This window comes from Acartia tonsa, chromosome 9, assembly GCF_053477335.1.
Source record: "Acartia tonsa isolate MP-2025a chromosome 9, ASM5347733v1, whole genome shotgun sequence".
Classification (NCBI taxonomy): domain Eukaryota; kingdom Metazoa; phylum Arthropoda; class Copepoda; order Calanoida; family Acartiidae; genus Acartia; species Acartia tonsa.
In genome coordinates this window covers 44,519,144-44,530,984 of record NC_137268.1, presented here as the reverse complement: position 1 = coordinate 44,530,984, position 11,841 = coordinate 44,519,144, and the positions used below count along the sequence as shown (strand labels likewise).

General features: G+C 31.2%; 1 protein-coding gene across 1 annotated transcript; it reads left to right on the top strand.

Annotated features, from left to right (window-relative positions):
* Positions 1 to 6,023: 6,023 nt before the first annotated feature.
* On the top strand, positions 6,024 to 9,614 carry LOC145329039 (uncharacterized). Its single transcript, XM_080173056.1, has 5 exons — positions 6,024 to 6,369; positions 6,805 to 6,851; positions 7,399 to 7,518; positions 8,447 to 8,582; positions 9,264 to 9,614. The coding sequence occupies exons 1-5, from the start codon at positions 6,339 to 6,341 to the stop codon at positions 9,521 to 9,523; spliced, it is 594 nt and encodes a 197-aa protein (XP_080029182.1). The 5' UTR covers positions 6,024 to 6,338; the 3' UTR covers positions 9,524 to 9,614.
* Positions 9,615 to 11,841: the final 2,227 nt, after the last annotated feature.

The window sequence follows — 11,841 nt, the reverse complement described above, 5'->3', positions numbered from 1 at the left end:
AGTAAGAAGCTTCAATGCTTTAACATATAAAAAAGAGAATTTCAGTCCATGCAGTGGTTAGAAAGATCATTTAGCACAATCAAGACAGAGAAACAGAAACATCCTGTTTTTATAAAGGTAATACTGTACAAAGTTATTAGTTAGCGGCTGAATATAGGTGGCTGCAATTCAATTTTGATAAAGTCAGTAGCCATTACCAGCTCAAGATAGCTCAAAAGAACAGCTGCCCAGTTGCTGATTATTGCTACGGCTTCAGCTGAGTTTTAATATGGCAAACTAAACTCCACAGATGTAAAGGGATAAGACAATGGCCGAAAATTGATATACATCCCCAATGATGATACTCAAATTTACTGCTTCTTTAGATTAAAATTAGGGGTTGAAACGTTTAAACACTCAACTTATTGAATTGACAAATCAAAATTCACTATAAAGTCTCCAAAGCCAACGAATAAGAAAACGTTTTTAAAAAACTTTGAGAACTAGTGTAGTAAACAGCCCATTGTCCCCTCTCTCTCTCTGACAAAATTCCCATCTATTTACCATTGTATATTTTTCTGGGAGGAGAAAAAAAAGATGGAATTGGTAGTTGTTGAGTTGAAACTAAAATTACCATATAATTGACTTTCTTTTGCGTGTAGATATATTAATACAGACTTGTTTCATGAAAAACTGAATATCAAAAATGCAGATACCAATAAGATACAGAATCTATAGAAATGTATTTGGAGAATGTTTTATGAAATATATAATTTAAAAAGTTATAAAGGAAATAAACTTTTATAAAAATATATCTAATTATAACTGAACATTTTGATAATTTTTGTTTCTTAGAAGACATCACCTTTCCACTGATTAGCATGTAAGTGCTGATCTTTACAAATATTTTAAGTCATTAGAAAATCATGAGGTTGGACAAAAACGTGAAAATCTATTTATAGAAATGCCTAACTGTATTATAGTAGAAGTCTTTAAATGATAATAGAGATTTAATTATTTCTTTGAAAGCCAACAAATAATAAATATGAAAAAAATAGTTTTTTCCAGTTCTTCTTTTCATTCAGTAGTGATGCATCTAAATGAGTAATATTCAAGGCTGCCGAGGGAAAAGACAATGGATATAAATTGATGTTTTCTTTCAATTTTTAGAAACAAATATATTCCTTCTGTGGACTGATATTATTTGTTGAAAAGTTTTGACACTCTACTATAAACAAAAATATTAAATTAAAGCCCCCAAAGCATTAGGCCAACGAATGAGAAATGATTTTTTTCCTCTCTCACTGAGGTATGCCCATAAATATATTTTGCATTTAGCATCAAACTACTTTGCTAATTTTAGACGTATTTTTCTAGGATCCAAAGGGATAAGACAATGGACGATAGATTAATATACATCCCAAATGATGATACACAAAATTACTCCTTCTGTGGATTACAATTAGTGGTTGAAACGTGTGGACACTCAACTTGATGAATTCAATTAAAGTCTTAAAAGTTGTTAAGCCAACGAATAAGAAAATTTTGTAATATTATAAAAAAAATAATGACCTAAAAAGACCTAAGTTGTTAATTTCTGCATGCTTTTTTAATCATAAGTGCAAGAAAAAAACTAGCTTAGCTTTTAAGTTATACACTCGTTAGTGTTAACAATGAAAGCATTCAAAAAATAACAAAATAACAATCTTTTGTCAAAGGCGATGTCATTTATTGAATTACAACTGAAGGAAAGTAGGCTATGAGACAAATATCTAATTTAGTCTTGGCACCCCTCATGTATGTCCCATGGCCCATATTAATATCTCTATTGCTACAGCAGCTACTGGTCTAAAGTTTGGCCCGGGGGCGAGTACATGGATGTAGCGGGGGGGGGGGGTGAGGGAGCAGGATGCCCAAGAATGTTTGGAATGTTCTCACGGCTGAGAATGAGTGTGTGTAGAAGAAGGTGATGGTTAGTGCCTACCAACCTTCGGCATTGCCACATTCCACATTTGTAAAACCAAGATATTCTATTAAGCAAGTGTAATTTGATAAAGCCTTAGTAGAAATCATAAGGAATAAGACAATAGACGATAAATTTATGTACCTCCCCAAATATTACTTCTACAATAGATTAAGATTATTGATTGAAAAGTTTGGATACTTTAAGATTGAACCAACCAATCCAGATTTACTTAAAGTACCCAAAGTTTTTAAGGCAACGATGAAGAGTAACATCTTGTAAAACTTTGGGTGCCAGGGCAATTTACCTAAAATTTACCCTCCCTCCAAAAGTCCCATTGAAGCTTTCTGAACATGTTGATAGAACATAGGACAATTCTTAATTCTCTTTCTACGTATGTATATATGCTTTTTTGCAACTTAATCAAATTTCTGTGTGGATACAGTAGATGCTTCGCCTCTAGCCTGTAGGGGAGTGAAAAGGAGTTTCTAAAGATTTTCTAAAGCTTCCCTGAAAGTACAAATCGTTGGGACAATTAAATTTTGAAATCTTTAGTTTCAGACAAACAAAAACTTGCTTTGTGGATATACTTCATGGACTGGACATATGGCATTTTCAGTAAAGATTAATTTATTTTCAATTAAGTATAAAAAATAAAAAGTGTGAGTTGTGTAAAATTATACGCCTTTAATTTACTAAAGGCAAGTTTTAAATTTAATGCAATTCAGATTTTTAAAATAATATCTAGAAACTAGAAAAGTACAATTAAACATCTGCAATTTCCTCTCCTTATATTAAAGAAAACTTTATTTTGATGTATATTATGATAAACATAAACTTAGCATTGTTTTTAATTAAATTTCCAAACTTTGTGTAATATTTCTGGGATCTTAAATGACAAGGGAAAATATATATCCTTAATGATGTTAACATAATTATTCTGTAGATTGGTTAAAAAGTTTCGACTTTGCTGGGTTGAAACCAACCAATCATAATTCCAATACAGTACCTAAAATATTTAACCCAATGAAGGAAGCACATGGTAATAAACTTTGGGTACAAGCGTTTTTACAGTTCAATGTCTCCTTCCTCCCTGATACGATTTGCAATTCTTCAAATATTAGCAACTGTTACTAGGACAAATTTTTTACATAAACTTTGTTTTGAAGTTATGCTAATTAGAAAATCAAAATAGAACTTAGATAAGTTCTGCATAACCCTTGCAATTTGAAGGGTTAAATTCTATAAATGATTCTTGGCTAGTCTAGGAGAGAGGGGGTCCCTAGACAAAAATGCCTAAGAAATTTATAGAATTTGGTTCAATAATATTAAAAAGCAAAGTAAACCTATTTGGAAAATTGGGGGGTTCCCCTCAAAGTTCATGGCAAGCACATTAACTTCCTCCACTTATTTTTGAAATAAATTGTAACATAGGAAATACCAGAGCCAAAAAAACTACTTTTTACCGAAATCGGAAGTTTATTGTCTGAAGCTATATATCTCCGTAAATTCTGGTTCAATTGAGGTTTTTTCTGGGAAGCTTTATAAACTTCCCATCCCCCTGGAACCCTGAAAGACTAGGGCCTAAGCAGAAGCATATGCTAAATTGAGTGTGTGTAACCATAGTTTTTTAGTGTTTGAACCAAGTAGTAAAGGAGTAGGACGAGACACTTTTATTTGCTAGCCACCAGGGCCAGCTCAAGCTCCACGCTCAAGTACAAGCTGCATGCTAAATTGAGGAATTTGGTTGTCGCATATTGTTAAGTGCATAATATTTGGCGGTGCTGCCGTGTGTTCTAGGCGCCTGTCTCGCGCTCAGCTCCGTAGCCCCGTAGAACCTTTGAGGTTTACAAAAAGGTTGCAAATTTGATGGTCAGGGGATGGTTAGTGGTTTCGAGTGTAGGTCCAAATTGTACGATGATTTAAGGAGAAAGGAGCATTGGAGATATGTAGGGATAATAAAATGGACGATACATTGATTTCCACCTCCAATCAAATAGAAAAAATAATATAATAAGATTAAAATTATTGTTCGAAAAGTTTGGAAATTTAATGTATATACAATCCAATCAAGATTTAAGAAAAATGACCAATGTTTTTATTAATGAAATAAAATGCTTTCAAATTTTGGGGACCTGAGGTGGATTCTTAAAAAAAAATTTGCCCCACTAATCGCTTAGTGGGGCAAAATTGTTTTCGTGAAAATCCACCAAAATTACATCAAAAATCTACAAAAATTAAACAAAATCATAGAAGGGTTATTAACATAAGATCTTATTTAATTTTTGTAGATTTTCTATGTGATTTTGGAGGAATTTTCACAAAAACAATTTTGCCCCACTAAGTGATTAGAGTGGCAAATATTTTAAGAATCCACCTCTGTATGATTTAAAGTCGAATATACCCTTACTTGCTGGTTATAACAAATGATCTACAGGGATAAGACAATAGCCATTAAATTGGTGTAAATCCCAAGAATATACACAAAAGCACCCCTTCTGTAGGTTACAATTATTGGTTCAAACTTTTGGACACTCAACATAATAAACCAACCTATCAAATTCAATAAAAGGGGACTAGAGTAATAAACAGCCCAATGTCTTCTCCCTCCGTGACTTTTAAAAATTGCAAGATCTTGCACATAAAAAACCCTGATTTTATGACATTATGGTAAAGACTTCATGATGTGGTCCGCCACAAGCTCAACTTAATAATAACAGTCTCCGTAGAATTGGATATACAGGGTGTCAAATATATTTTAATGTTTTCCGTATTTTAGAACCACATGGGATATAAACATTAAAAGAAAAACAATGTGTTTCCTTGAAAATTTATAAGATAAAAGCAGTTTCGAATAGACTTCTATAGATTAGAACTTTTGGCAAAAAAGCAGTTAATTATCCGTACATCACGAAGAATTTTACTTAATATGACAACCCTATTAACATGAGTCTATTATGAAATATTAACTCATGTTCACATGATATATCTATTAATGCGAAAATCAGGGCTTTGAAGTAGCGCAGCTAATATATGAATAGTGTCAGCGAGTAGGTCCTTTACAACGTAACGTTATAGTATGTTAGGAATAATAAATAAGTATGTTTAAATGGTTAAACTATTGTAGAAATAGGTATGGTTCTTTTATTTAAGAGTCTAGATCTTGATAACTATTGAACCGATTGAGATCTTTGTTTTAGGTAAGCTTTACATAAGTCCCGTGATGGATTTTAGATTTATATTTAAAGCTTATACAATGATTCTTTTCTCTGCCCCCTACCTTCCCCTTTGAATAAAGAGCCCCTAGAAATTAGAGTGGTTAATTTTTCTAGTGTTAATTGTTATTTTTTTGTTAGGTTAGGTGAGGATATAATGGGGCCGTAATTTTTAATATTAAAGCCAATAAACTTCCAAGGATGACAACATTTAAATTAAAAGATCATAAAATCAAACTGTTTATGTTATCATTTGTAAAAATACATGATGCTCTTATCATTTATACAGCTACTACATTGTGTCTTGTCGTTTTAAGAATCACATTTTTAAAATGTAAGTCATCAAAATCCTTATAATAAAGTAACAGAATGTTTGTGTGTCTGTGTGTTTGTATGTTTGTACCGAAGGATCTCGCTAACCGCTGAACCGATCGGGGTAGATTCTCATATGTCCCGGGAAGGTTTATAACTATTTTGGGGGAGGGTACCACCACCCTCCCTAGAGAAATTATTTTTTTTTAAATTTATCGATTTTAGAAAGAGAGTTCAACGAAAAATAAACGTCAAACGTAAAAAAAACAACATATTTTAAATATATAATATAAACATTTAAAGTGCCACTAGAGGCCTCTAGGGGCGTAGCCGCTAGTTTTAAATAATTCTATAATGCAAAATTAATCAGTTTTTTATTTAAAGTACTTTCTTTTCATTTTGTGGTAAACAGAACACCAATTTAAAAATTACTGTTTATTTTATATTTACATAATTTGGCTCAAAAAGAGAAATCTACAATATTTTAAAAACATTAAAAAGGGTAAAAAGATTAATACAATATTCTTACTAAGTAACGCTCACATTCCTAATTTGTTTTATTTAACAATATCTCTTTTTATTAAAAAAAAAATTTGTGTACTTTTAAAAATTAAATATGTTTCTAAAATGTACGAAATATACCAATATACATACACATATGCATATACAATATATTTAATTGAATACTTTTTAATGTTGGTGTTTATTTTAAAAGAAAGATTATACAATTTTTTATTGTTTGTTTTAAACAAGTTTTTGCTATTTTTGAACAAAGTAACTCTATTACATTGTGAAAACATTGATAGTTATTTTACTATAAAAAGACTTTTTTTCTATACATCAGTACAGTAGTACATTAAGAACATAAAATGAAGTTCCTGGGTTTAGTGGTCTTATTAGGTAATTATTCTATTTATTTATTACTATGTTAAAGTTAAATGCACCTTTTGGAGTGATATAATAATGTGTTAATGTTTGTGCCTTTAGTTTATTTGTTCTACCTAAGATTAGAATTATAAACAACCCTCGAGGATTTTGTTATTTATTAAAGCGAAGCTATTAACATTGATGATTTAAATTAACATTTACTGTATGTTTATTATTATTCTCGAGTTGTTTCACTTCCTAGGATGATGTTAATATTAAATAGAAAGGATAATTCTAATATGCTTTAACCAACTTAGACGTACGGACCGACCTTTGTAATAGAAAATCTTTGCTTTTAAAATACTTGTGACGCTGCGTTTAAAAGAACTTTATATCAATTAACAAACTATGAAATAAGACATTTTTTTCATCAATATTTGAAAGTGTTTGATAAAATAATTATTTTAGGCTTTGTGGCCTGTGTGTGCGCTTTTCCTCCCCCTGAAGAGGAAGTGGTAAGTTGTTTAGTAGCTTTCCTCTTAATCCTATTATATAAAGTAGGTTTTTTGTCTTAAGCGTAAGATCTCCATAGCTTCTGAACTGAGAGTTCTGTTTTTTAGCTCTTGTGATGGTTTTAGGTCATTCTATTTTCAGGTTTAACTTTTAAGGTTAGTTTAAGCTTATTTTTCTAGATCATCTCTGCATCTACGAACACGGAGCACCTGGAGTCTAGCGATGTATCAGCTTGCAACTTAATGGCGTGGTTACAATAAATGTATAATCAAAGATTCATACAAGTAGCTGTCCTAAGTGGTAGAGACTCTTAGTGCCTACTAGCAAATTGCTTCCTGTTTTTTTGGCTATGATTATACTACTTACGCTATTGGCTGAAATATGCAATTTTTTATATTCTTTTTTCTTATAGTATTACGCAATTGCGTTAAAAATCCAATAAAGTTGGCCACTAAATTTTGTTATTCCAGCAAAAAAAAAAAATTATTTTTAGGATAAGAGTATATATTTTTTTGCAATACATTTGAATTAATTGTTGTTTTTGATTAGGAAGAGGAGTACGTGGACAAGGACTCTGTACCCGAAGTTGAAGTACCTGAAGTTGATACGTACGAAGCTGAAGCTCCTCCCCAGTACAACCCTGTCCAGCTGCCATATGGATACCCACAGGTGTGTTAAGAATGTTTCAAGTATCGCTTCGAAATATCCTGTGGATTAGATCAGAAATTGTGTATATCGTCTCATTATTTCCAGTTATTTTATTGTATAAAAAAAAATTACAATTAAGATTGAAAATATTTTTAGCTCTAGCCTTTGGCATCTCTGGGTTTTTTATTTTAAAATTTTACACCCGCGGAAAGCTGTTAATAATACGATTCAATACAAAATTATTTGTGCAGCTACTTAGCTACGTTTTCCTTTGCAGATTGCAGTGAACCACAAAATTTTACATGGAAGACAATTTATTTATATATCTGTACTTTGATAAAGTGATACACTCTGCTGGCTAAAGTAACATTTTACCCGATCCCCTCTCTTAATACTGACTAAAATTTACGACAAATTTCCCTCTGTCTCTATATCTACTTCTAAATAAAAAATCTAAAGAACCTATACTTGTTCTTTCATTTTCTACTTATTAACCCTATTTCATTTTCTCGTATTCATTCGAATCCCGTGGACAGGAACCGGTTCTCACCATACGAAAAAACTATGTCTAGCATCTTATAATATCCAGCTTTCTACGAATATAGAAATGTACAATCATAAGATTAAAACCAGTTTTTTAGCCCCGAAGTGCCGAAGGCACCGGCTAAAAAACTGGTTTTAAATCTCATGATTGTACATTCTATATCCGCCGAAAGCCGTTTATAATACGATGCGAGAAATAACTATTATCCTTCTTGCTTTGCAATTGTGTTATCAGTTTAAAATTATCTCTTAACATATTAATCTGATAGAAATTGGCATTAAATATTAAAGTTTTGAATTAATTTGGTTCAACTAATTTTGGTAGAACCCCCTTTCCTATTTTTCAATCGTCAATCTAGCTATGCATGACTGTTCTTTTATATCAAACATATAAAACTTTTTTCAGGCTCCTGTATTCCCAGGCCACTACCTACCCTACCAACAAGCCTACCTTCCTCCCTACCCCCACCCATACGAGGCTGTTCGTCCCTTTGGAGTTCCTGTTCATAATGGACTTGCTGGCTCTGTCAACTATATTCTAGGTATTTAGAACTTTTAAGATAACATCCATAAATGCTAATAAGCTAGATTTCCTTTGAGGGTGTTTTTTACTTTTAGAAACAAAATTTGTCTTAACTAAATGAATTTAAAGAAAGAACAGTAATTACCATTTATAAAAAAAGCTTCTGCTCAAAAAAACATTTCAATGTGTTATTAATGTGATTTAAATGTTTTAGTTGTAAATATTTGTTCTGACAATGATTTTAGAAAACTCTAATTTAAGGGGTAGATAAAAGTTTTCTTTACTTCTTCGAGTATTCTCCAAAAATTCGTCAAAATCACGAAACTTATAAAAGATTTTTTTCTCAAATTAATTTAGTTGTTAATAACCGCCAATATTATATAGATCCAAGTCTAAAGTTAAGGTGTCTTGAAAGAAATTTTTTTGTATTTATTTAGAAATTATACTCTCGTATTCATTCGAATCCGGTGGATAGGAACCGGTTCTCCTCCATACGAAAAAACTATGTCTAGCATCGTCTTGTATCCAGCTTTCTACGAATATAGAAATGTACAATTATTAGATTAGTTTTTTTTTAGCCCCGAGGTCCCGAAGGCACGGGCTAAAAAACTGGTTTTAATCTAATAATTGTACATTCTATATCCGCGGAAAGCGGTTTATAATAAGATGAAAGAAATAACTAGTAAATCATTTTTTTCAGGAGGACCAGCTGGTTTAGGAGCTGCCAATGCTGGATTAGCCGCAGCCACAGCCGCCACTAGCGGTCTCAGAATTCCCTATAACTACGACCCAGTGAATACCATCAACTATTTGGCCACCCCTGGTCTGGACCTGCCATACTATCCACCTGGATGGACTGGTAGCTCCCCCTATTTGCCCACCGCCCCTGTGTATTCCCCTGTTGTTCCTCAATACTACCCTGTCCCTCAACACTACCCTGTCCCTCAACAAGTGTTGTAAGTGGTTCCTTGGCTGAAAATCTTGGATAAATTTTATTTGATCGTTGTTTTATTATCTTTTTATGTTATGAAATAAAAATTGTTTTACATAATTTTTATATTTTTCACTGCAAATTATCAAATAGGTTTGAATTATCCATTTCTGGTACTATCCTTTTTCAACAGCATAGTCTCTCTATGATCTTAAAGTTTGTGTTTACTGTTTATGTACTTTTAATTTAGTTTAACAATTTTCTATGCAATTATTTACCTGAAATCTTTTTAATAACGAATGTACGAATAATTCGGAATGGAAGTTAGTCTGTCTGTACATTAAAATAATAACTTGAAACCTAAATTTAAAGTATTAATTTAGGGTAGGTTGGTATGAGAGAGCGATTCGTTGATACGGATTAGCCGTAAGATTTCGATATAATATTACTTTGTATTGCACCAGATTTTCTACTGTAATAAAGGGAAAATCTCTGCAAGCTTAAATAACTATATTTCCCTTTTACCCCAAACTCTTCTTCTCTTTCGTAGCGGAGCTACTCTAAAATTCCAAATGTCTGTTAATCCGTCAAACACTGAAAGGGGGAAACTTTATTTTCTCTGCTCCTATTCAAGATACAGCTGAAATTTTTAGTGAAGATTCCTATGATATATGCCCATCTAATCTATAAATTTTTTTGTCTATCTGTTTTTTGGGGTGTTAGATCGATACTAAGAGTTTTTTTTATGTTCCTCCTTTTCAAGATAGAGGGCTGAAATTTTCAGAGAATAATTAATTCTACATTCTACATGTTCTCACTAAGTTTTTTAAAGACTTTTCTATTCATTGGGCCGGGTGCTAGATCAATTCCTAGATTTTTAGGATTCATGATTTTTCGATCATTGTTCAGGATTGACGGCTGAAATTTTCAGGAATTTATTAAGATTTTTAAGTTTTCGTGATTTTAAAGGTTTTGTGATTTCCCTATTTTATCAAATTTAATGTTTATTGGATGACGATCGTACTATAGTAAATGTTATCCCAATATCCATTCATAATTTTTGAGCTTCACTACTTATGGATGTTGTCATCCTTGTTATATCTTCCTTTTCTGAACTTCTCAATGGTTAGTCGTATATTTAGCTAAACATTTCAAACAGCATCGCTACTATTTTACGCTACAGTCCTTGTTCTATTTGTTATGGCGTAAGAAGGGGTTGCAATTAAAATCCAAATATATTTATTTAATTCTATACACAGTGGAATGGTGCCCAAAAAAACTCTTTTTAATATTTACCATATCAATTCGCTGATACCTGGAAGTTGTTACCGACTCAATAGTAGACATCTCTACAATAAAAATCGACCTCTGCATTTCAATTTTTAAATTTTGATAAAAAATTCAAATTTAATGGGTTAGTTACATGGAATGCATTTGAACTTTAATTAAGTAAACCACACATTTTTTCCTGTTTAATGAATTTCAATTTTCTACCACGTAGTTTTAAAGATAACAAGACTGAAATAATAGCTTTTATCTACACAAATTAGACATTTTTGGACATAACTCAAAATACTAAGTAAAAGTTTTTTTTTATTATTTTAAATATCTTCATAGCTAACCTATATATAATACATATGTCATATTCTACAAAAACATCTAAAGGTTCACTTTTACAAGTACTTCCAACTCGTTAAATGCACTTTGTGCAATTATCCCTTTCATACTACTTTAACTTTCAGCGCATTGAAAGCGTTTTAGACCTTCATTCACAATGGCATAGACTCGAAATAAAGTATTACCAAACTTTACCAATAAACTGTAAAGAGATATGATAAATATACAACCAAAATAACAAGTTAATGTTGAAATTCAAATCCTTCTCGTTCCTTCTTGAATATAAAATGAATTTGAAAAATTTGAAGATATATTTTAATTTCCTTATCAGGATGATGTTTTTATATGTCGTCTTTATGACAGGTTATTATATTATGAATATATTTCTTAAATTATGTATATATAAAAATATTGTACGATAATATCAAATTAAATTAAAAATAATTTATTTTTTATGTTTTTTTTTGTTCCAAAATCATCCCTGCATTAAAGAAAGAAAAATGTGTGTTTTGTTTTATAAAGCAGACTAAATATATTAATATAATATACAACGTCTCTTTGTGAGTTCATATTTATAATATTGATTTTTATAAATGAATTAATGAAAAAATATTTGTTTGAAATTTGACTAAATATCATATCGTATAATTTACTTAACCCTTTTATTTAACAACCTTTGTTTTTAGGTCCTTTTTATTTAAATATTTCAAACAGCTGCCTTTTTTTATCT

Excerpts from the sequence above, each read along its gene's own strand:
- LOC145329039 (XM_080173056.1), top strand. The coding sequence starts at position 6,339 with ATGAAGTTCCTGGGTTTAGTGGTCTTATTAG. Across the intron at positions 6,370-6,804 it reads GGGTTTAGTGGTCTTATTAG|GCTTTGTGGCCTGTGTGTGC; the intron begins GTAATTATTCTA and ends TAATTATTTTAG. Across the intron at positions 6,852-7,398 it reads CTCCCCCTGAAGAGGAAGTG|GAAGAGGAGTACGTGGACAA; the intron begins GTAAGTTGTTTA and ends GTTTTTGATTAG.